This window comes from Lynx canadensis, chromosome A3 (genome assembly GCF_007474595.2).
Source record: "Lynx canadensis isolate LIC74 chromosome A3, mLynCan4.pri.v2, whole genome shotgun sequence".
NCBI lineage: Eukaryota > Metazoa > Chordata > Mammalia > Carnivora > Felidae > Lynx > Lynx canadensis.
In genome coordinates, this window is record NC_044305.1 from 102,416,089 (window position 1) to 102,441,835 (window position 25,747).

The 25,747-nt window shown below is 41.8% G+C and overlaps 1 protein-coding gene across 1 annotated transcript in view; it reads right to left on the bottom strand.

The window, feature by feature from the left end:
- Positions 1 to 8,157: 8,157 nt before the first annotated feature.
- Positions 8,158 to 25,747, bottom strand: part of TTL (tubulin tyrosine ligase) — a 39,030-nt gene continuing 21,440 nt past the window's right edge. The window contains exons 4-7 of the mRNA XM_030311127.1: positions 24,963 to 25,098; positions 23,766 to 24,035; positions 14,564 to 14,707; positions 8,158 to 11,627 (exon numbers count right to left, since the gene is read on the bottom strand). Coding sequence (XP_030166987.1) covers positions 11,513 to 11,627; positions 14,564 to 14,707; positions 23,766 to 24,035; positions 24,963 to 25,098 — 665 coding nt within the window. The 3' untranslated portion in view covers positions 8,158 to 11,512. The remainder of the gene's footprint in view (positions 11,628 to 14,563; positions 14,708 to 23,765; positions 24,036 to 24,962; positions 25,099 to 25,747) is intronic.

Consider the following 25,747-nt stretch of genomic DNA (forward strand, 5'->3'; position numbering starts at 1 on the left):
GGCAGGCGCCCCGGTGCCCACGGCCTGCTGGGAAACGTAGTTCTTCTGGTTCCGCCGGCCTTGGCCCTTCGATTTTCCTCCGCCGGCTTGAAACCTAAACCTTGGAGTGAACGGGCCGGGATAAAGCTGTACGGAGCCAAAATGTGGTCTCCCCACCCATTTCCCCTTCCGCGGGAAGGAAGGCAGAAGCCAGCTTCACGCTACCTCTGAGCCCAATTCAGCGTGTGATCTGTTCAACGTAAATTCGCACTGATGATTAGGCCCGGAGGAGAGCTGTCATCAGAGATTCATTCCCTTCCTGTTCTCCTTGATCGTTTTCTGAGGCTGATGCCTGATGCTGACCTTGGCTTCAGGAAAAAAGCAGATGTTGGGCACCAGACTGCTGTCTCTACCCAACTCTGAAGTCGTGAAGACTCTTCACAGTGAATGGGAAGGAATGCTCTGCCCTCTCTACCCCCTCTCCACATCTAGATCCGAGGCCTGGGGGGAGGAGGAGGCCGTACATCCAAGGGGAGGTCCAAGGAGACGTCCAGCTTTAAGTTTCTGTGAGTGCTATGAATCCCTTACCAGCCCAGAATATGGGGTTATCAAGGAATGCCTGCAGTTGTTTCTCAACTTTGTGTGTGTGTGTGTGTGTGTGTGTGTGTGTGTGTGTGTGTAACAGTTGTATTCTGTATTGCGACACAATTGACATAAAATACATTTCAAGTGTAAACGTTAAGTTTTGACCTATGTGTACAACCCATGAGGCCATTACGATAGAAGATAGGATTCAGTAAGCGGAAAGGGAAAGATTAGGGCCTGAGGTCCCTCGGTGGGGAAAAACACATATTTTGGAACAATGCTGGGAGTGTCTGACCACAGCAACACCCTCAGGCATGAGGTTCCTCTTAAGAAAAGTAACAGAGCCTACCTACTCCCCCTCAGGTTTCCCTCAGGAATTTGACAAAAGACCTAAGTATGGCCATAGACCACCCCTCATACAATGTAGAGGAGCCAATCAGGAATGGACAACCCAGCACCTAGACCTATGAAGCCAATAAGGGTAGAATCTGAGAAGGAACAAGAGGGAAGGGAAAGCACTCAACCGAGTGAGCCACCCAGGCACCCCTCCACCTCTTCATTCTTCAAAGCGGCAGGACAATGAATCCTGGGTATTGTGGTAAAAAATCCTGCAATACCATCACAATTAAGATAATGAATTAATCCACCTCCTAAAAATGTCCTCCTGCCCCTTGGGAATCCATCCCTCCTGTCCATTTCACCTTTACCTAGGTCAGCTGGTTGTTTTCATTCCTATACCACTTTTAAGTTACCATTTAGGGCACCTGCGTGGCTCAGTTGGTTGAGCATCTGACTTTGGCTTAGGTCATGATCTTGAAGTTTGTGAGTTCGAGCCCCGCATCTGGCTCTGTGCTGACAGCTCAGAACCTGGAGCCTGCTTTGGATTCTGTGTCTCCCTCTCTCTCTGCCCCTTCCCCGCTCAGGCTCTGTCTCTCAAAAATGAATAAACGTTAAAAAAAAAGTTTTGTTTTTTTTTAAGTTACCTTCTTTTTCTATGTTGACACCATTAAACCTACCAAGATGTGTGCAGCTGTAACCTAAGTTCTGTCTTCTCCCCCTTTACTATCTCTGCTCCTTTTAAGGAAAACTCTCCTTTATTTCCTCTCCCCTAGTCAAGGGCTCCTAGAAGGCCAGAGAAGGAGGAGATTATTGCTGGGGCAACCATTTGCATCAGCATACAAATTTGTTGGAAAAGCTGTTACACAAAACAAAACAACAAAATAACTCACTGATCACGTGTCTCTCTTCAACTACCAAGTCTCTTTAGAATACAAGTTTTAAAAGGGTTGATCATCCTATCTCTCCACTGCTTTCAAGGATTATCCACGTTACAGCACCTTTCAATACTTCATTTCTTTCATGACTAAGAATCCATTGTATGGATGCATTACATTTTTAACACTTAGAATTCAACACTGAAGCTGTTACTGGGCTTTTCTCTATGAAAAGATTTATTATTATTAATTCAATCTACTTGTTAGGTCTGTTCAGATTTTATCTTCTTGAGTCAGGTTCATCAGTTTTGTGTCTTTTTAGAAATGTGTGCATTTCATGTAGGTTATCTATTTGTTGGCATAAAATCATTCATAGATCCTCCTAATCCCTTTTTATTTATGCTTTAGGAATGTCTCCTTTTTGTTCCTTATTTTAGTAATCTGAGTTCATTATTTTTTTTTTCTTGGTCAGTCTAGCTAATGCTTTGTCAATTTTGTTGATCTTTTTGAAGGACCATCTTCAAAGTTTGTGCTTTTGGTCTCATCCATTTTCATTTGTTTTGAAAAGGTCTCATTTGTTTTTCTATTCTCTATATCATTTAATTCTACTCTCATCTTTATTATTGCTTTGTATTTAAACTCTTCTTTTTCTAATTTCTTTCTTTTTCTTTTTCTAATTTCTTAAGGTAGAAGTTAGTTTATTGAGAATTCCAAGCAGGTTCCACACCACCAGCTCAAGCCCCACTTGGGGCTCAACCTTACAAACTGTGAGATCATGACCTGAGCCGAAATCAAGAGTTGCACACCTAACCGACTGAGCCACCCAGGTCCCTGAGACATATCTTTTTTTTTTTTTTTTAATGTTTATTTATTTTTGATAGAGAGTGGAGTAGGGGCAGAAACAGAAGGGGACAGAGGCTCCAAATTGGGCTCTGTGTTGACAGCAGAGAGCCAGATGTGGAGCTTGAACTCACCAACTGTAAGATTATGACTTGAGCCAAAGTTGGACACTTAACGTACTGAGCCACCCAGGTGCCCCGATTTGAGATATATTTTTTTAGTTTTATTTTTTTTTAATTTACATCCAAATTAGTTAGCATACATATAGTGCAACAACGATTTCAGGAGTAGATTCCTTAATGCCCCTTACCCATTTAGACAATCCCTCCTCCCACAACCCCTCCAGTAGCCTTCTGTTTGTTCTCCATGTTTAAGAGTCTCTTATGTTTTGTCCCCCTCCCTGTTTTTATATTATTTTTGCTTCCCTTCCCTATGTTCATCTGTTCTGTCTTAAAGTCCTCATATGAGTGAAGTCATATGATATTTGTCTTTCTCTGACAAATGCCCTCTCTAGCATAATACCCTCTAGTTCCATCCATGTAGTTGCAAATGGCAGGATTTCATTCTTTTTTATTGCCAAATAATACTCCATTGTATATATATACCACCTCTTCTTTATCCATTCATCCATCGATGGACACTTGGGCTCTTTCCATACTTTGGCTATTGTTGATAGTGCTGCTATAAACATTTGGGTGCATGTGCCCCTTCGAAACAGGATACCTGTATCCCTTGGATAAATGCCTAGTAGTACAATTGCTGGGTCATAGGGTAGTTCTATTTTTAATTTTTTGAGGAACGTCCATACTTTTTTCCAGAGTGGCTGCACCAGTTTGCATTCCCACTAGCAATGCAGAAGAGATCCTCTTTTTCTGCATCCCGATTTGAAATATTTTTTAAATATGGTCATTAAAAAATATAAATCCCCCTTTAGGCATGACTTTAGCTGAGTTTCATAAGTATTAGTATGTTGTGTTTCCATTTTCATTTATCTCAAAGTACTTTTTAATTTTCCTTGTTACTTCTTTGATCCATGGTTACTTAGGACTGTTTTTAATTCCCACATATTTGTGATTTCCCCAAATTTCTTTGTTAACGATTTCTAATTTTATTCCATTGTAGTCAGAGAACATATGTATTATTTCAATAATTTTTATTTTTCTTAAAATTTTTCTTAAAAGCAATATCTACATCCAAAGTGTGACTCAAACCCATTATCCCAAGATCAAGAGTAGCACATTCCACTGACTGAGCTAGACAGGGCCCCTAATTTCAACAATTTTTTAATTTACTGAGGCTTTATGGTATACCATATGGTTTATTCCAGAGAATGTTCCATGTGCACTTGAGAAGAATGTGTATTTTACTTTGTTGGGTGGAATTATCATCTATAGATATTTCTTAGATCTAGTTGGTTTACAGTGTTTTCTATTTCCTTGGTGATCTTCTGACTTGCTTTTCAGTTACTGAAAATGAGGGGCTGAAAATTCCAACTATTGTTGGAACTATTCCAACTATTCCAAATATTGTTGAACTATTTCTCTCTTCAATTCTGCCAGTTTTTGCTTCATGTTTCTTGGGGTTCTGTTGCTAGGTGCATATTTTTATAACTGTTATACCTGCTTGATGGATTGATCTCTTAACCATTATAAATGTCCTTCTTTGCCTGTAGTAACAATTTTTTTCCTTAAAGTCTATTTTGTCTAATATTACTATGGTCACTCAAGCTCTCTTTGAGCTACTATTTGCATAATTCCCATGCAAAAAACATAGTTCCCATATTTTTACTTTCACTTATTTGTATCTTTGCATCTAAACTGTGTCTCTTGTAGATAATATAAAGTTGGATTATGGTTGATTTGTTATTTATTTTGCCAGTCTCTGCTTTTTTGGTCATAGTATTTAATCCATTTATATTTAATGAAATTACTGAGAAGGTAGGATTTATGTCTGTAATTTTGCTATTTGTTTTCTATATGCTCTATATCTACTTCCCCTATTTCTTCATTATTGCCTTTTTTGTTAAATAGATATTTTCTAGGGTACGTTTTAGGTCCCTTGTCTCTTTTACTGTATATTTAAAGTTATTTTCTCAGTGGTTGATGTGTCTTGGTGTAGATCTCTTTGAGTCTGTCCCACTTAGAGTTTGTTGGACTTCTTGGATGCATTTAAAATTTTTTTTATTTATTTTTTATTTGAGAGAGAGCGAGCACATATATGAATGGGGGACAGGGGCAGAGGGAGAGGGACAGAGTCTTAAGCGGGCTCCTCAGTTAGCATGGAGCCCAATGTGGGGCTTGATCCCATGACCCTGAGATCATGACCCAAGCCAAAATCAAGAGTTGGACACTTGGGGGGCACCTGGGTGGCTCAGTTGGTTAAGCATCCAACTTCAGCTCAGGTCATGATCTCATGGTTCATGAGTTTGAGCCCCATGTCAGGCTCTGTGCTGACAACTCAGAGCCTGGATCCTATTTCAGATTCTGTGTCTCCGTCTCTCTCTGACCCTACCCTGCCCGCCTTTGTCTCCTCTCTCTCAAAAATAAACATTTAAAAATTAAAAAAAAAAAAGTTAAGACACTCGGCTGACTGAGCCACCCAGGCGTTCATTCTTGGATGCATTTAATGTTTTTCATCAAAGTGGAAAGTTTTGGGCTGCAATTTCTTTCGATATGATTTCTGCCTCTTTCTCTCCTCTCTTCTAGGATTCTTGTTATATATATGTTGGTAAACATATACATATCTGGAGCACTGTTCCTTTTTCTTCATTCTTTTCGTTCCTCAGACTGGATGATCTTGATTGATTTCAGATTCACTGATTCTTCCTTTTGCCAGCTCAAACCTGCCTTTGAACACCTCCACTGAATTTTTCATTTGCACTAATGTACTCTTTAATGTCAAAATTCCTACCAGGTTCTATTTAAAAAACAATTTGTATCTCTTTAATGATATTCTCTCTCTGCTGACACATCATTCTCATCATTCTTTCAATTCTTTAAACATTTTAGATAGTCTTGTGTATAAGACCAATGCCTGGGCTTCCTCAGGGATGGTTTCTACTGATTGCCTTTTCCTTCCATGGGCCATACTTTCTTATTTCTTTGCATGCCCCATAATTTGGGTTGAATATCAGAAAATTTTAATAATATAATGGGGCAACTTTGGAAGCCAGATACTCTATCCTCTGCAGGGTTTATAGTTGCTGTTTATTCTTTAGAGTTTCCTGAAATAATTCTGTAAAGGCTATATTCTTTGATGTGTGGCCAGTGAAGTCTCTGCTGTTAGCTTAGTGGTTAACCAATGATTGACAGATTTCCTTAAACACTTGGACTAGTAAGTCTCCCAGCCTTTGCCAAGGGGTTGTGTGTGTGTGTGTGTGTGTGTGTGTGTGTGTGTGTGTATGTGTGTGTGTGTGTGTATTGGGCATGCCTTCATGCCCAGGAAGGCAGTTTACAGCTCTGCATTAATCCTTCCTGCTTCTGAAGAGCCTCCTGGTCACATAAGCTGAGGCAATTTAGGTCTCCCCAGGCATGCACAGAGCCCTATACATGTGTGTGGCCTTCTATAGTCTTCAGAAACTTTTCACAACTTCCAATGGACATCTCATTCCTCACCTTTTCCTTCTAAGTTTTTTGGTCGGCTTGTTGTTCGTTCCAACTCATGTAGTCTACTCAGGAAATTGAGGTGCTAAATAAACAATTGCTGCTGATTATTTTTAACAAACTCACTCAGGGAAAAGGTTGTTTACACTGGGCACACTTTGAGAAATGTCAAAGACAAGCCCTGAGATAAGGACTTAGATGGAACTGCCAGACAGGTCAAATAATGACAATTCACTGGGAAAGGGGTTTTGGAGGAGCTCCAACCCCACTCTGTACCCTCCCATGGTTGCTAAACTCCTGGATTTCACCATGATTGTAGGGCTTTTCATTTCCAAGGCTACCATGAAGCTAGGAAAAGGGGGATGAAAATAGAGCAATTTAAAACATCACAAAACTTGCTGTTCTTACCAAAGTGCAACCATTTTTCTTTAATAAATATTTCTGGATTGTTGCAAACCTTTGGTTAACTTCCACACAGTTTTTGTAAGTGTTCCCATTGCTTTCATGGAGAGACAATTTTCAGAGGACACCAACACTCAATCTGCCTTTGGGGATGCTTTGGGGAAGACATCTTTAAAATATCACTGAACCTCTGGGGCTAATGGGATAACCCCATCTTCTTTAAGGAGAAGGGGCAGCTACTGACAGCAAGCAGGACCAGCCTCCAAGAGAAGTCCTCCACAAGCTTTGAACCTGTCCACTCTCAGGATCCTAAATAGTTTCCTGCTCCGGTCCATGTGTACTTGTCCTTGCACCCTGCCTGTGCAATCTACATGGTGTCTAGTGGGTATGTGTTATATAGCATATCAGAAACTTGTTTGGAGTGCTTAACCAGCCAGGGTTTGCATTTATGGAAGGCCCTTTCTCTGTGTCAGAAGTGTGTTTATGGAGTGAAAGCAGCCATATATGGGAAAGATGTCCAGAGCATTCAGCCTCATCATGCATGAAGTCACAAGTTAACTATAGTTTACATAAATGACACTAACTGCCAGAGGTGTGCAAGACTTACCATCTACCTGGCCTTAGTAAAGTCTTAGTAAAGACTTCATGGCCTTCTGGCTGATTGTAGAATCCTTTCAGAAAGCCCCTCTACCTCCTCCCTTCTCACAACCATGGGACCCATCTGGCAATCTGCATCATGATTCAGACAATATACAAGACATGTAAGACATGGACTGGATTTTGGCTGTGGAAATTGTTCCAATGCTTCACCCTAGAGGAGCTCATTACACTTTCAAAAGACAATCTGTTGGCTTATGTATTCAGTAACATGCTGGGGTCAGCAAACAACGGCCACATCTGGCTTGTGTTTGTGTGTACTAAAAAAAAAGAAATAAAAATAAAAATAATTTAAAAGTAGGCTCCATGACCAGCATGTAGCCCAATGCGGGGCTTGAACTCATGACCCCGAGATCAAGACCTGAGTTGAGATCAAGAGTCAGACGCTTACCCATCTGAGCTACCCAGATGCCTCTGTTTTAAATTTTTAAAGAGTTGGTTAGGGGCGCCTGGGTGGCGCAGTCGGTTGAGCGTCCGACTTCAGCCAGGTCACGATCTCGCGGTCCGTGAGTTCGAGCCCCGCGTCGGGCTCTGGGCTGATGGCTCGGAGCCTGGAGCCTGTTTCCGATTCTGTGTCTCCCTCTCTCTCTGCCCCTCCCCCGTTCATGCTCTGTCTCTCTCTGTCCCAAAAATAAATAAACGTTGAAAAAAAAAAAAAATTTAAAAAAAAAAAAAAAGAGTTGGTTAAAAAAAAAAAAAAGAAGAATATGCAACAAAGAACCTGTTTGGTTTGCAAAGCCTAGAATATTTACTAATCTGACCCTTTCCAAAAAAAGTCTGTCTACCTCTGAGTAACGAAGTCATGGATTCAAATAGCCAGTGCTCTCCTAGGACAGTCAACAACCACAATAAGATGATAGAACCCAAGGGCACAAAAATACTTGAAATATTACTTTACTTTAATGCTCTGGGAATTTTAAACATTCATAAAATCACCTTATTTTCCGAAGTAATTTCCTCTTAGGTACAGATTCTGTGTTCAGGATCAGAGACAAGTGTGTCACTGCATTTTCGCCACAGCAGCCACATGCTGCAGGAAACCTAACTCTGGCACCTTGTCTTCTCTAGTAGAGTCCCCCCCACGCCCACAACAGGGCTGGGTCTACACGTGCTGTACACAACCTTGGCTGTCAATGAAAACACCCTCTGGGAGCTTCACCGCTGCTTGCGGATTCCGTGGATCCCATACATTTCCAGCACTGCTAAGTCTGAGATAATGATCCCGAGGCACTAGTTTGAAACATCAAGTCAGCTGGGAAGTATGCCGGCACCTGCTCCACTGTATCCTACAGACACGGAGGCACTTCAATGTTCTGGGTAAAATCGAGTTTAGGATTACGCCAGGAGTTAAGTGTGAGGGAAGGGGCTTTTCTCTCAAGCGTTAATAATCTTAACACATATTTAAAAGATTTATAAATTCCTGTCTGTTTACATTTGTTGTCAGGGCTTCACAAACTGTGTGAGTAAATGAAAGCACGTTTGCGTTTACAAATGCTGGGACAGGAAGCAAAAAGAGAACGTGCTTAGACAGCAGTTGCCTGTATCAGGGCAACAACATGGTCATTCTTAAAGAAATGCCTGTCCTTCCCAAAGGAACTTTAAAAAAAAAAGTCCTAGGCCTTATCTGATTATTCTAAGGTAATAATGCATTTGTCTTTCCTTCTCAAGCAGTGGTTGAAGGCATCTCAGAGCATACTGATGCCTGACGTTTGGATTCGATTGGTCAGAGGTGGGAGAGAGGGGGAGGGTGTAGACACCAACATTTTTTAAAAGCTTCCCCAGTGAGTCCAGCATACCGTCAACACTGAGAACCTTGGTACTACAGGTTCTCGAGTCTTCCTAATTTCACCTGTCCTCACTAAACGCCCTTGAGGTAGTCCCTAGGTCAGGCAACAATTTCTTCCATGAGATAAGAAACTAAGGCACAGTGAGGTTAACGAGTTCATCTCACACTGTGCAGCTAAATGACACCACCAAGACTGGAATCATCTCCAAATAAAGAACACCTCCTCCCCCAGCAACTGGCGAAATGTACTCGGACTGCACATATAAAGACTAACTGAAGAGCGAGGCATAACCATCTGTGCCAAGGATATCATGGAAGGGTGTGGAACAGTTCGGAGGCAACCATCCCACTTGATTGAAAATAAATGCATAAAATAGATACTTATTTGAAACCATGTGAGGAATGAAGCAGAACCTTCTTTTTAAAGCCTTACTTCCCTCACGTATATGCTACTGATTTAAATTTCTTAGAAAATCCATCAAGATCCATGAACTTCCAACATCTATTCTTAGCTCTGTCACTGTAAGCGCTAGAAAACTCTCAAATGTCCCTTTAATTTGGGTCGAAAAGATTGTTACAAATCTGCGTTCACATGTGATAGCACTACAGAAACCTCCATGCTTTCCCCAAAACTAGTCCACAGAGACCTCCCAAGGACTCAGACACTTAGACTTTCTAGACACTAACCCAACAGTGCTGGGCCTCCAAGACTGACCTCCACCACTAACTGTTTTATTTTGCTCTGGATGCAAACCTCATTATCTGTTTTCTGGGTAACCACCCGGGCTTTTGTCTTGTAATTCCAAATTCACAGAAAAGCTAAACCAGCTGGGCCCTTCTCCTTCACCCCGACATAATGCCATCACATTCTACACCCACTGCTGCATCTATGAAATATTCCTTTCTTCACTGTAAGCTCCCACATCTCATGTTTGAGGAGGCGTTGCTCTCTTTTCTCTTTTTAAAAGTCTCCCTGACTACAGAACTGTTGTCTGGTGACAAGCAGAAAGAATAATGGAGCACATATATACATGCAAGAAGAACACAGCATGTATTAGACAGGGGGCCTGCTGTGGTTCCCAGCACACTCTATGGAGGACCTGGTTCAGTCAGCTCACACTGAAGGCAAGTAGCATCTTGTTCTTCCCACTGGTACTGATGCAGCCTCCTGAAAAATCTACAGAATATTTGATTCAGTAAATGGAAACTACACCTAATAGGACACCTTTGTTGACCTATAAGATGCTCTGTGGAGCTCTGAAACCATGTCTTTCCCAGGCCAGACATACACTCGTTCGGAGCCTCACCCTGATGTCAAGAGGCAGAAGCAGAGAAAAGAACAAAACCCTGGAACAAAACCTCTTCCAGCTCCTGCAGGAGGTGCTTGGAGAGCAAGACAATGGAGGAAAGCCGCCTGGGTCTGGGGCAGTGCCACCTGGTGGCGGCGGTGGGGTGTATGTGGAATTCTACTCTCCTGACCCCTAGAGGGGTTTTTCCAAAAGTTAAAACAGCAACAACAATAACAACAACAACAAAAAGAGAACAAAAGGGAACTTTGCAAAAGTGCATGTAGAGTTCTGGTTAAAACCAAGATAACTGAGAATCATCATATTTCAAAGATCCACCATACCCAACTATTAAGTAAAGCAAGACATCGTGTTTTTTTCTCTCTCATGCTTATTTGATGCTTATGTTGTGGCAAACTTGCTGTTTGGTTTCTAAAACATGCACAGAGCAGATCGAGAGCAGCATTTGCCGTTTTGGTGCCCAGCCCACAGCAACCCTGACAGGTGACTGACCAAACGCCATCAGGAACGTGGTGAGGAAAACCCCCTTTGCCGCGAGGTGGCGCCTAGCACGGAACCAAGGACTGTTGGTGCATGCTTGTCCAGACTCCCATGGGCAGGGTGCTGTGGAGAGGGATGGGCGGGGAACACATCGGCCACCTCCCGAAAGCTATCACATCCGATCCCTGTCCCAGACAAAAGGGTTGCAGCTGGGCATAGAGCTAAGGCACTAAGGCTGCAGCAGGTGGAAAGACACCAACCAAAGGTCCAACAGTCTCGATCCCCAGGGAGGAGAGGCGCTGCTCACAATGCTGCCTTAGGATAAAAATTGGATTTTTTTTTTTTTTTTAAAGAACGAGAACATAAAATAATCAAGTCCCTGTCTTTTCCCCTTAGAAGAATATTGTACTCTCCCCTCAGAGAAGTTTGCCGCGGTTTTCACATCTCGACAGCAGTGCTGCGAGCGCCACCTGGGAACCCCTGAGCAACCACTCTTCGGGGAAGTCGCCTTTTTTTCTCATGCTCTCTCTTCCATCACGGCTTGGCCGGTTGCCTCTCTTTCTCCAGTTCTGGCTTGGGAACGAGCGATCCTGACCTTTCACCTTCCCCTGGAGCAGGAACTCATGCTTCTTCTGAGGCAGCTCTGGGCGCCTCCCTGGGTCACAGCTTGATGAACGCGGCCGGCTGGACGTGCTGTGGCTCCACGTCTGGGGGCGGGAAGACACTGGATATGGCTATGTCCACGATGCCCTGGCACAGTTCTGCATAGAGCTTCCTGAAACGGGTTTTTAGAAATATCACTGAAGATGTTCATCAAAACGCACATGAAAAGTCATGATGTTTATCACCAGGACCTGCCCTAGATGTTCCATCTCGTGACCAAATTTATAAAACTGGTTTCCACCGTACATACGAATGCTGCACGAGGCATGGCATGAAGATAAAGCACCCCGTTAACAAACATTTCTAGAAGGTCTCAGGTGAACAGACAAACAGCTCCTGCTCTCACCGGCAGGGAAGACGGGCAATTTTCAAGGGTAAGTCTTTCATCTGGCCTGTCTGCAGTGGGTATACCGCCCCCTCTCTGTGTGGCTGAGGAAACTCCAGGAAAGACAGCTAAGGAGTCACCCAGGAGTGACAGCTAAGCCAAGATCTGGAGAACGAGTGAAGTCAGACAAACAGTGGATGACGGGGGTGGGGGCTGAGTGGCTCAGTCAGTTAAGTGTCTGACTTCGGCTCAGGTCATGATCTTGCGGTTCACAAGCTTGAGGCCCGTGTTGAGCTCTGTGCTGACAGCTCAGAGCCCGGAGCCTGCTGTGGATTCTGTGTCTCCGCCTTTCTCTCTGCCCCTTCCCTGCTCATGTTCTGTCTCTCTCTCAAAAATAAGTAAAAACATTTTTAAAAATTTAGAAAAGAGGATGGAGGAGAGACAGACCCAAAAAGGCAGAAGGAAGGGGAAAACAGGGAAGGGGAGAGGAGGAGAGAAAAAGAGAACATGTTGGAGGAGGGGGAAAAGAGGGGCAGCGCCCATGGAAGGTGCAGTGTGCACGGAGAGTGGGTTTTACAGGGGCAAGAGCAGAAGAGGAGGTCCCTGTTGGAGGCTCTTGGCAAAAGCGTCCACGGTGATGGAGGATGACCTGTGGGAGAGCGAGGGCAGGGGAGGTGGACGGCAGGGGACTGCCAAGGCTGGAGGCCAAGCTGACAAGCCTCAAGCCAGAATCTGAGGGTAATGGAGAGAAGGAAGCCGGATCTGGGTCAGGATTCCAGCTTAGATTCTGTGCAGAGGGGAGGTGGGCATTCACGGGGACGGGAGAGCCTGGGGCAAGGGGTGCCTCTCGGACAGCCACAGACATCCTTGCAGGATGGTGGGCAGGCCGGTGCAGACACTGGTCTGGAACTTTGGCTGTGATGCAATTTGGTGGTTTTAAAATTATGAAGTTGAATAAGATCATGTTCAGAGAAAGATCATGTAATAGAGAAGACAAACAGCCAGGGCGATGAGGAACATGGGGCCAATCTTGCCCACCCCTCCTCAGGCAAACCCTCCCGGTACAGAGTGTGCCTGAAGCCACAACAGAAGAGCATCTCAGCAAGGTGTGAGCAGCTGCCTCAAACACTGCCGAGAGGCTCAGGGAAGTGCAGACAGAAAGGGGCTGCTGGACTTGGCAACGTGGACTCGGCTGGGGACCTCAGAGCAGTTTCTATGGGATGGAGGGGACAGCATCCAGCCCAGAATGATCCACGGCATGCATGAGGGCAGAGGAAGAGGAGATGGCCTGAGCAGGCGCTGCTTTCTAGAAGTTTGGCTCTGACCCGAGTGGGGAGGAGGAGTCTCTGGAGCAGGACATGGCATCAGGGGAGGGCTCTTTTCTGACAGTTGTGGAAATCTGCTGTGCACCCACGTGCTGATGGGAACCACACCCTGAAGGGGGAGAAAGGATGATACTGTGAATGAGGAAGGCCAGGGGACGTAGGACAGGAGTGGGGATAGGGCTCGGAGCACGAGGGAGGACAGAACCTTTACTGCAAGGACAGGGGAAAACGGGCAGGCTGAGGTGGATCTGGTAAAGAGAAGATGTGAGCCAGCCTGCTCTCCCCCTTGCTTCAGTCTGCTCACCTCTCCTTCCTCCTTCCGACTCAGTTCCAAACACCACCCCTCTAACAGCAGCCCTTTGCTCAATGATATTACCGTTCACATCCTTTACCAAGGATAAAATGTCCCAGCTTGTAATCTGTATTTGTCTGGTCCTCTGTCATGCCCGCAGTCTCTCTAAGGGCAGGGTCTGCACCTCTGCTCATGACTGTGACTCAGGGCCCAGTATGGGGCCTGGCGAGTTGGGGGGTACTAACGAGTACTGGTTGGCTGAAGGGAGTGCCGAACAAGACGAATCACACCCGCCATGTCGCAGCCACTGAGCGCGTGGCAAAGGCCTGGCTCCTAATGAAAGAGCTACTTGTGTGTTAATACTGCCCCTTGTAGGTTTGGGACTTTCTCCTAAACCTGTGGAGGAAGATCACCTCAACTCCTCCAGGACATGGATGTGGGGAACCACGGAGGGGTTTCGACCTGATGAAAGTGAATCTTTAGAAAAACCAGCAGCATATGAGGATAAGGTCCGTCTGACTTTCCCTTACATCTAAGGCCTCCATCATGCTTTTGAGGGCACATTCTGTTCATCTGTGCAACTCCCATAGCGCCTGGCATGGGGCATGGTTCCACTGGATGCTATGCCCCCCTTCTGAAGGCTCTCCCCTCCTCCCCTTGGTGCATGTGACACTCTTCTCTTACATACCATTTCTAGCTCCACTGTGCCTACAATGCCTTCTCAGAACACTTCTTGCCCAGGGAGCCCCTCAATTTCTTGGTCATCACCATCCCGGTCCACTCACAGGACCTGCTCCCTGAACCGGTCACACAAGAGGGTCTCCTCTGGCAGTTTTTTAGCTTTGTTGAAACTTTCATAGCAACTACCGCCCACTTGAGCACAGACTACTGCTCAACACACATGGGGGAATTAGGAAGGACTGACTCAGCAAAGCCCCTGACCCCCGCCAGCCAGGGTCCGGCCAAAGGATACCCTCCCTGACAGCAGTTACATGGTCTACACTTGAACACTTTGGTAATGGGAACTCACTACCTTGCCAAGATAGGCTATTCCTACTGTGGAACCAACTTCCCATTTGTTAAAACGCAGTGGTGTTCAGGCTTACTGGGCACAAGCTGGGGCGCCGTTGACCTCAATGAGCCAGACCTTCAGCTCCTCGTCCACCATGAAGTCAAAGCCAAAGAGCTGGAAGCTCTGGTAAGGGAGGTGCCTGGTGCTGATGGCGGGCTCCACGCTCATGAGGCAGCTTCTGTGGGGCAGAGTGGGAGAGCTCGCTGAGAATGGGTTGGTTGAGGGAGAAGGAACACAGAAGACATACTTGGATGATTTTATATCAAAAGTGCTGATAAAAATCCACTTTGACTTAGTTTTTATTTTATTAAAAATTTTTTTTAATGTTTTATTTATTTTTGAGAGAGGAAGAGAAAGAGGGTGAGTGAGCAAGCAGGGCAGGGACAGAGAGAGAGGGAGACACAGAATCCAAAGCAGGCTCCAGGCTCTGAGCTATCAGCACAGAGCCTGACACAGGGCTCAAACTCACAAGCAGTGAGATCATGACCTGAGACGAAGTCGGACGCTTAACCAAATGAACCGCCCAGGTGCCATGAGACTTTATTTTTAGGTAATCTCTACACCCAACACCCAGCTCGAACTCACAACCCAGAGATCAAGAGCTGCACACTCCACTGAGACAGTCGGGTGCCCCAATTCTCTCTTTTAAATTTGTTACCAACAGATTATTCAAGGCAATACTACTTATCAAGCTATTTGTCAGAAAACTCTGCAGTCCTGTTGTTACAGGTAGGGGCTGCTTTCCTACCACAGCACTGAGTCACCGTGGCCCGTGGATAGGTGGATTCCTCCAACAGTAGGGCTGCTGCCATATTTGTTTGTAATAAATAAAACACTCCCACGCATTTTTGCCATATGAAAGAAATGGACTACCATTTGGTGAAGGGCAGAATTTGCAGTGAAGCTGGCCTCATTCATTTCTTCCACTAGCTCCAGTTCTAATGCCAAATTATTACTAATTAAAAGATTTAAATATTGAAATAGAAAATAGAATTATTATGAACACCACTACTGTTCAAAAAAATTGGGAAAAAACACAAACACAAAAAAGTTCAAAGTCAATCTCAGAAAATGAGTAAGTACATGAGATCTAAGGTCAGGGGGCTAAGGCCAAAATTTGGGACAAGTTTTTTTTTAACCTCTCTGGGCCAAGCTTTGATTTCTTTACCCATAAAGGAAGGGGTAAAAATAATACCTAGTCCTAGTGCTGGGATAGTTCAATGAAATAATTTATAAAGAACCTATGAATAATAAATCACTGTTTTCCAGAATAACCATCCCAGACAACCTATGCTATTTCTGTTTTATGAAGACTTTCCCTGATTTTTCCCTCAACTCAATGTTGGGGCAAAATATCTATTCTAGTAATAAAATATGTTATGACAACTCTAAGATTACCAGGAATGGCTTTCCTCCTACACAACTGTATGTTTAGAAGGAAAAATAAAGAAATTGGCTTCCATGTGACTGACTCCACAATGTATCTGTACAGGTAGTTTCTGACTAATGACATTAAAGAACTGGGACCTCTAAAAAAAAAAAAAAAAGAAAGAAAAAAAGAAAGAAAGAAAGAAAGAAAGAACGAACGAACGAACGAATGAACTGGGATCTCTGTGAACTTGGAGCCGGGGTCTTGCTCCCCCGACTTCCCTCCATCTCGACCCTCTCCAAGTGTCAACTTACTTTTTCTCCCCCTGAAAAGGAAAATATTTCTATGCATATATTTAAACCTTTAAATATAATTTTGGTCAGTTAGCCATTTAACAACCAACTGGAATAAAATTTTCTTCTCTCATTCATTTTTTTTTTTTTTTATAAAAATTTTTTTTTCAACGTTTATTTATTTTTGGGACAGAGAGAGACAGAGCATGAATGGGGGAGGGGCAGAGAGAGAGGGAGACACAGAATCGGAAACAGGCTCCAGGCTCTGAGCCATCAGCCCAGAGCCCGACGCGGGGCTCGAACTCACGGAGTGCGAGATCGTGACCTGGCTGAAGTCGGACGCTTAACCGACTGCGCCACCCAGGCGCCCTCTCATTCATTTTTAACCTACACTGGTAAGGCACATATCACATTTTTTTCTGTGTCTTTATCTCTACTATGAAAGAATACCCTTAACTTTTTTTTAAACATTTTTACACATGACATTTTGTTTTATTTTTATTTTATTTTTTTCTTTCAGTTTATTTATTTAAAAAAAATTTTTTTTTAATGTTTATATATTTTTGGGACAGGGAGAGACAGCATGAATGGGGGAGGGTCAGAGACAGAGGGAGACACAGTATGTGAAGCAGGCTCCAGGCTCTGAGCTGTCAGCACAGAGCCTGATGCGGGGCTCGAACTCACGGACCGCGAGATCATGACCTGAGCCGAAGTCGGATGCTTAACCGACTGAGCCACCCAGGCGCCCCGAGTTTATTTTTTTGAGAGAGAGAGAGCAAGCAGAGGAGGGACAAAGGGAGAGAGGGAGAGAGAGAATTTCAAGCAGACTTTGTGCTGTTAGCACAGGCCAAGGTGGGGTCCAATGCCATGAACCATGAGATCATGACCTGAGCTGAAACCAAGAGTTGGACTATCAACCGACTGAGCCACCCAGGCGCCCCTTATTTTATTAAAAAAAAATTTTTTTTAACATTTTAATTCATTTTTGAGAGACAGGGACAGAGCGTGAGTCAGGGAAGGGCAGAGAGAGAGGGAACCACAGAATCCAAAGCAGGCTCCAGGCTCTGAGTGGTCAGCACAGAGCCTGATGCGGTGCTGGAACTCACGAATCACAAGATCATGACCTGAGCCAAAGTTGGACGCTTAACCAACTTAGCCACCCATGTACCCCAAATGTTTGTTTATTTTTGAGAGAGAAAGAGAGAGGGAAAGAGCGTGTGCACACGTGGACGCGCTTGCCCATGCGTGAGAGGGGGATGGGTAGAGAGCAAGGGAGACAGAAGACCCAAAGCGGACTCTGCACTGACAGCAGAGAGCCCTATGTGGGACTCACAAACTCACAAACCAAGAGATCATGACCTGAGCCAAAGCTGGATGCTTAAGTGTCTGAGCCACCCAGGCACCCCTAACTTTCGTTTAATTAAAATATCCTTTCCAATATTATAATTAAGAAAACATTTAAATTTAATAGATGTTCATGATAGAAAGAAAGAAAGAAAGAAAGAAAGAAAGAAAGAAAGAAAGGGAAAGAAGGAAAGAAAAGAAAGAACCCCAACAAAGTGAAAGAAACATGCTCAAACACATAAAGGAAAAACCGAGAGCCAGAAGCAAATCAAAATTAAATATTTTTTTTAATTTGCTGGAAGCTCAAGATTAATAATTCACTTTAAAGAATTTTTTTCATCATTGGAGACTTTATACAGTACATCTTTTTTCAGCAGGAGTGGGAAGTTAGGGGGAGGCTAGCAGGGGGAAAAAACCACACACATACACGCTTAAGAGCTGTTGGGAGCATTTATAGCACCAAAGTAGCAGCACTCTCTGAACTGTACAGAACAATGGGGGAGTGGTGATGGTGGTGGTGGTATAACAAATATCTAATAAATCTTTTGCCTAAAATAGGAAATCTTTCTTCAGCATACTTGATTTCTCTGGTGTCAGAATTCTAAGCACCTACAATCCCTGAAGGAATGGGACTCTATAATTATTCTGCCAGACTCTATAGTAGAATACATTAAGGAAAAAGTCTCAGTCATTGTGACAGGTGGTAATGACAGAACAGATAAGAGACCAACAGAACAGAATGGAGATCACTCACATAAAGGATCACCTGATTTATAACAAAGCCTCACCAAAATACAGTGAGGAAAGGTCAGCCTTATGCACAAATGGTCCTGGGTCAACGGGATACCCCACAGAGAAACATGACACTTGACATATAACAATTCAGGTAGATTATAGGTCTAAAATATAAAAGATAAAGACCAAGATGTCCATCGACTATAGAAGGGATAAATCATGTAATAATCACACAATGAAATATCACACAGCAGTAAAAAAGGTAAATTACTCCTATGCAACAATACAGATGAAACCCATAGGTATAACTGTGAAAAAAGTTGAACAGGAAACAGGAAATACAGTATAATTCCATTTACATAAAGTGTAAGAATAAGCAAAAGGATGGTAATAAAAGTCAGAAGAGTGGCTATCAGTGGCATGAAGTATATATTTTGAGGGAGTTCAAGAAAGTATTCTGAGGTGCTGTAAATATTTTATATCATGATTCGTGTAATGATTATCTGAGTATACGCATAATTAGAAGTTCACCACACTGTACACTTAAGATGCATGGAATTTACCATACACATGTTATACCTCAACTTAAAAAAAATCTCTATTGGGGGCGCCTGGGTGGCTCAGTCGGTTTAGTGTCCGACTTCGGCTCAGGTCATGATCTTGCGGTTCGTGAGTTCAAGCCCCACGTCAGGCTCTGTGCTGATGGCTCAGAGCCTGGAGCCTGTTTCAGATTCTGTGTCTCCCTCTCTCTCTGACCCTCCCCCGTTCATGCTCTGTCTCTCTCTGTCTCAAAAATAAATAAACGTTAAAAAATTTTAAAAAAAAATCTCTATTGGATTTAGTAAACTATAATAAATGAGTAATAGCACTAAAAAATTATTTGCAGGCATATCAAGAAACAGGACCGAGAGAAAAAACAGACAACAGAAGCAAACATGTAAGTCAGGGGTTGGCAAACTTTTTCTACAAAGGACCAGACAGTAACTATTTTAGATTTTGAAGGCTACAGAGAGTTTCTGCTATGTATTCTTCTATTTCTAAAAAATCTTTTAAAAATGTAAAACCACTTTTAGCTTATGGTTTATATGACAACGGGCTTTAGGTTGGATTCGGCCCATAGGACATAGTTTGCTAACGTCTACTACAGGTAATTCAGATTTCAGACTAATCAAATGAAGATGTTAAAGAATCACTGTTAACATGTTCAAGACAATATAAGACAAGTGGGAAATTTCACAAGAGAACTATAATCTAAAAAGGGTCAAATGGAAATTCTAGAACCGGAAAGCACAATCTCTAAAATCAAGAGCTCAAGAGATGAGTTATCAACACATTTCATTGGCATTTTCCTTTTTCCTTTTTAAACAGGTTTTAATTGCTAAAGGAAGAGATCAAATGATACACAAAAACCATGGGAGAAATATGAGACAGTGAAAAGGATTGGTACCATGTAATTACAGTCCCAGAGGAAAGAAGAATGGGACAAAAGCCAAAAGGGAAAAGATAGCAGCCATGAATATTCCAAAACAAATAAAAGACTTGCAGCCGCAGATCCAAGAAGCATTATGACACGTAGGCAGCAATAAGTACAAAGACAAGTATACACAACTCACAGTAACGCTTATAAAAATCGATGAAAATAAATCTTCAAAACAGAGAAAAGATACAGAGCAAGCTAAAATTGTTGCTGACACCTCAAAGGAAGAGACAGAAGCCAGAAAGAGACAGAAGCCAGAAGACAATGGCAAGCCATCTTCAAAGTGTTAAAAAAAAAAAAAAAAAAGATTTTGCTGATCTAGAAATCCATTTCCATAACATGTCTTTAAAAAATCTTTCCACGTCTTTAAAAACATAAAGAAAACATAGATGCATCTGTGTGGCTCAGTCAGTTAAGCATCCGACTTCAGCTCAGCTCATGATCTCACAGTCCATGACTTTGAGACTGGCATCAGGCTCCATGCTGAAAGCTCACAGCCTGGAGCCTGCTTTGCCTCTCTCTTCTGCCTCTCACTGCCCCTCCCTCCCCCCTCTCTCTCTCTCAAAAAAATAAACAAACATTTTAAAAAATCTGAAGAAAAAATAAATGTAGATAAATTATTAGATAAATAAAAAACCAAAATGATTCATCAGCAGCAGACTTTACTTAAAAAGGAATAAAAATGAGTTTTTTAAGAATTAGGAAACTGATGGGGCACCTGGGTGGCTCAGTCAGTTGAGCGTTCAACTTTGGCTCAGGTTATGATCTCATGGTTCGGGAATTCGAGCCCTGCGTCAGGCTCTGTGCTGACAGCTCAGAACCTGGAGCCTGCTTCAGATTCTGTGTCCCCCTCTCTCCCCGCCCCAACCCTGCTTGTGCTCTCTCTCTGTCTTTCAAAAATGAATAAACATAAAAAAAAAAAAAAGAGTTAGGAAACTGATCCTAGACAAAAGCAAGAAAATGCATGAAAGAAAAAAAAGCAACATAAAAGGTTAAAATGTATAGGAAAATCTAAATGACTATTAACTCTATAATAATAATGATGATGATAATGATGATGTCTTGTGAGTTTAAAATATAGGTGGCATTAATGACCACCACGTATCTACAATCCAATTCCTTTAGGATCCTTTCTCTGGTCCCTTCTGCTTCCCCTTCAGAGATAACCACTATTTTGAATTTTATGTTTTTCATTCCTTCAGTTCTCTATTTTAACCACACATGCACATTCCTCTATAACTTCAGTTTTGCTTTTCAATTTATATGAACAGAATCAACCTGTATGCATCTTATGTACACAGTTTATATTTTTTGTAATTTTTGCTTGACATTATGTTTGTGCAACAGCAGTGAAAATATCCTTCAGGAATAAGGTGAGACAAAGGCATTCTCAGATGACAGAAAATTAAAAGACGTTATTACCTACAGAACGAACTGCTCTAAAAGAAATGCTAAAGTCTAAAGGGAAATAATACCAGAGAGAAACTTGGAACTTCAGGACTGAAGGAAGAGAATAAAAAAAGGCAAATAAAATATTTTTCTCTTTTTATATTTTTTTTTAATTTTTTTTTTCAACGTTTATTTATTTTTGGGACAGAGAGAGACAGAGCATGAACGGGGAAGGGGCAGAGAGAGAGGGAGACACAGAATCGGAAACAGGCTCCAGGCTCTGAGCCATCAGCCCAGAGCCTGACGCGGGGCTCGAACTCCCGGACCGCGAGATCGTGACCTGGCTGAAGTCGGACGCTTAACCGACTGCGCCACCCAGGCGCCCCTCTCTTTTTATATTTAAAGTGGGTTTCTTGTAGACAGCATACAATTTGGTCTTGTATTAAAAAAAAATCCAACCTAATAATCTGTCATACATATAATATATATATATATATGAATATTGGTAACAAAAATTATAACATTACGTGGTAGAGATTTCAATGTATGTAGATGTAATATATACAACAACTATAGAGGGGGAGAGTTAAGTGAACTATAAGGTTATAAATTTTCTGTACTTTATTTGAAGTGATAAATTATTAACTCTAAGAAGGCTGTGAAATAAATATTAGGTATATAAATCCTAATCCCTAGAGTAAACACTAAGAGAGAGGGAGAAAGATAGCCAAATACTCAACAGAAAAATTAAAATAATTTTTATTTAAAAATTCTAAGTAATTCTAAGTAAATTCAATAATTCTAAGTAAACTGAAATAATTTCTATTTAAAAAAATTTTTTTTAACATTTATTCAGTTTTGAGAGACAGGGAGACACAGAATCTGAAGCAGGCTTCAGGCTCTGAGCTGTCAGCACAGAGCCTGACGCGGGGTTCGAACTCACAAACCACGAGATCATGACCTGGGCCAAAAAGTCAGAGGCCCAACCAACTGAGCCACCGAGGCACTGCAGTAAATTCAAATAATTTTTAAAAGGGAGGCAATGGGAAAATGAAAAATAAAACCAAAAGGGGACAGATAGTAAATAAAAAAATAGTACATATAAATCCAGCCAAACCAATAATAATTAAATTCAAATGATAAAAACACACCAATTAGAAAGGTAGAGATTATGATATTGGCTATTTTGTTAAACAAAACAAAAACAAAACCTAACTATACACTGTCTACCAGAAGCCCACTTTAAATATAGAACGGAACAGAATAGGACAGAAGTAAAGGGATGGAGACATATCACTAATCAAAAAAAGCTGGAGTTGGGGCGCCTGGGTGGCGCAGTCGGTTAAGCGTCCGACTTCAGCCAGGTCACGATCTCGCGGTCTGTGAGTTCGAGCCCCGCGTCGGGCTCTGGGCTGATGGCTCAGAGCCTGGAGCCTGTTTCCGATTCTGTGTCTCCCTCTCTCTCTGCCCCTCCCCCGTTCATGCTCTGTCTCTCTCTGTCCCAAAAATAAATAAATGTTGAAAAAAAAAATTAAAAAAAAAAAAAAAGCTGGAGTGGCTACATTAATTAATATCAGACAATGTACTTTAAAATAAGAAATATTACCAGAGATAAAGACAGAAATTACATATAGATAAAGTGGTCAGTTGCCAAAAAACAAAAAAGGTAACAATTCTAAATGTGTATGCACCTAAAACAGATCTTCAAAACATATAAAGCAAAACTGATAAAACTAAAGGAGACATAGATAAATCCAAAATTATACTTGGAGACTTCAATGTTTCCCCTTTCAATCATGAACAGAACAAGCAGAACAGAAATTCAGCAAGGATGTAAAAGACTTGAACAACACTAATCACTTTCACCTAATTCATATTTATAGAACACTCAGCCCAACTATAGCAGAATAAACGTTATTTTTAGTGCACATGGAACATTCACTAAAACTGGATCATATTGTGGGCCATGACACAAACTTTAACAAATTTTAAAGTATGTTCTCTCAGCATGATGGAATTAAAATAAAAATCAGTAATAGAAAAATTTCTTGAAAATCCCCAAATATTTGGAAATTAAGTGAAAATTTCTAAGTAACACAAGTCAAAGATGAAATCACAAGGAAAACTAGAAAATATTTTAATAAAATGAAAATGAAAACACAACATAGCAAAACCTGGGGGATGTGTCAGTAAGTATTTAGAGGGAAACTGACAGCATTAAATGCACTTAAAAAAGGTAATCTCTCAAATCAATGGTCTAACCTTTTGTGTTAAGGAAACTAGAAAACAAATTAAACCCCTCAAAAAAAGCAGAAGAAAGGAAATAATAAGGAGCATAAATCAAAGAAATAAAAAATAAAAACAATAGAGAAAATCAATAAAGCCAAAAGGTGACTTTTTAAAAAGATAACACTGATAGACCTCTAGCCAATAGAGGTAAAATAGAAGATACCAATATAAAGAGTGCAAACAGTGACATCATTACAGTTCCTACAGATACTGAAGGGATAATAAAGGAATATTACAAATAACTTTTGTCCTTAGAGAGCTTAAATGGAATTCCTTGAAAGGCACAAACTTTCCAAAGCTTCTTCAAGACACACAACCAAAAAAGATACAATTCAGTTACCTTATTATATGTTTAATTTGTAGCAAGATACTACTCTCCAGCGTAATGTTCAAAGCACTTATTAGGTACTTATTGAACTCCTCAAAGAACATTTCATTCCCTTCTTCGTACTTTCCATAGTTCTTTGAGTATTCCTTCTGAATGCAGTGATTGGTCAAATGGCAGGTTTTGTCTTGGAAATTATCAACATGATATGGTTCTGAAGCAGTCCGAAGCACACCCTCTTTGTAGAGGTAGATATTATACTGATGATCCACTAAGACCCAGCTTCTGCAAGTCAATGAGAACAATTTTATTCAAAGTTTCTCCACAGTATATATATCATCCCCATTCCTTACCTTTTTTGGAGGGATGTAGAGGAAGGAGGTAGATTCTAAAATTATATCAGGAAAGCCATAGCCAAGATAGCAGATTATGAATCTGCTATTAGCTAAGAGAGCAGATTATGACATAAATGACAAGACGACTTTGATCAGTTCAAAAGATACAGCATTTTAAAGAGATCCAGATGGGCTGGATCCTAAGGTTTATCCATGAAACCTCCATTTGCCATGTTTGCTCTATTAGTAATCTTAAGAGGAAGACTGTTCACCCTGAAGCTGATCTGACACAGGACTGGTGTTGAAGAAGCAGCAAGTCATTACAAAGGCATCAAGAAGACAGAGTCCTCAATGAGGAAATGTCAGCAAGGCCACAGGAAGGCTGGGGACAGGGCTGTTTAAAGCACGATACAACCTCTTACTCTATGCCAGGCCCATTGCTCAGAAAGTTAAAATCCAAAAACCTAAGGTGTGTTTATGAAATTCTTAAAAAATAGGACACAAATAATGAAGTAAGAACATTATTATTTTGTTGTGTCTTAATTATGAGTTGTATGTACATCTCACAGCTTTGTCCATAAGCAAGCCCCATACATTTAGACTCTCTTCTTTGGAGCCACAAGTCATTTTGATTAAAGAAAACATACAAAAAAGAGAAATCCATAATTTTAGCAACATTTTCTACAAAGAAAAGAGAAATACTAAAGGAAAAACAGAAAATTAGGTACAGAACCTCAGTTCTATTAAGCTGTGCTCAATTTTGGCTACTTATGAAACATGGTCAAATACTTCCTTACATTCCATGTTACCCTCCTCATCACCCACCCCTGCATTTTTTTCACCTCAGTAACAAAAACTCCAGACACTGATGCATTACCGAATGTCAAATTTGCGGTGACCTGGCTCCAGAAGCAGAGGGTGCTCAAGGTATTTCTGGATCACATGCACCTGACCCTGGTTGTCAATGAAATCCAGAAGTTCTGAAGCCTCCGAGGAGATGAGGATGCCTTCACCTAACAGGGCAAAATTGTAACAGAAATCAGTCAAGTTCATCCCAAGAGTTAAAGCTCTCTACAAAGCCAGCGGGGAGATACTGGGAGAAAACTGGAAGGAGGCTTCTACTGGCCTGCTCACTCTTCCTCCTCCATCCCTTTAGTCCCCCAAGTCTCTCACACTCTCCCCTCTGCCCATAAGGGCACCAGGGCTATCTACTTCCTTCTCCACATAGGACCATGAACACTAACTACTTTGACAGGCTCCAACCATGAAATTTCCATTTTTACAGACATTCAAAACATCCAAGCATCCTAAATAAATGCCACTCTACTGTTGGTCACTAGCTACCATGATCAAAACTTTAATAAACCCACCTCTCACTCTACAGCTTATAGAAATATCCAGAAGGTTAGAGCATAAACACACTTATACAAGTCAATTCCCTATAGCATTGTAATAGGAAAAATTATATACGTGTAAAGTGTCTATCAACATTAAATAAATGTCCTTTTCAACAGTTGTATTGAGGTGCATATTACATACTATAAGATTTGCCCTTTTAATGTATACAATTCAATGGTTTTTCATATATCCAAGAGATTTGCAACCACCACTAACAATTTCAGAACATTTTCCTCACCTCCCCCCAAAAACCCATGTCCATTA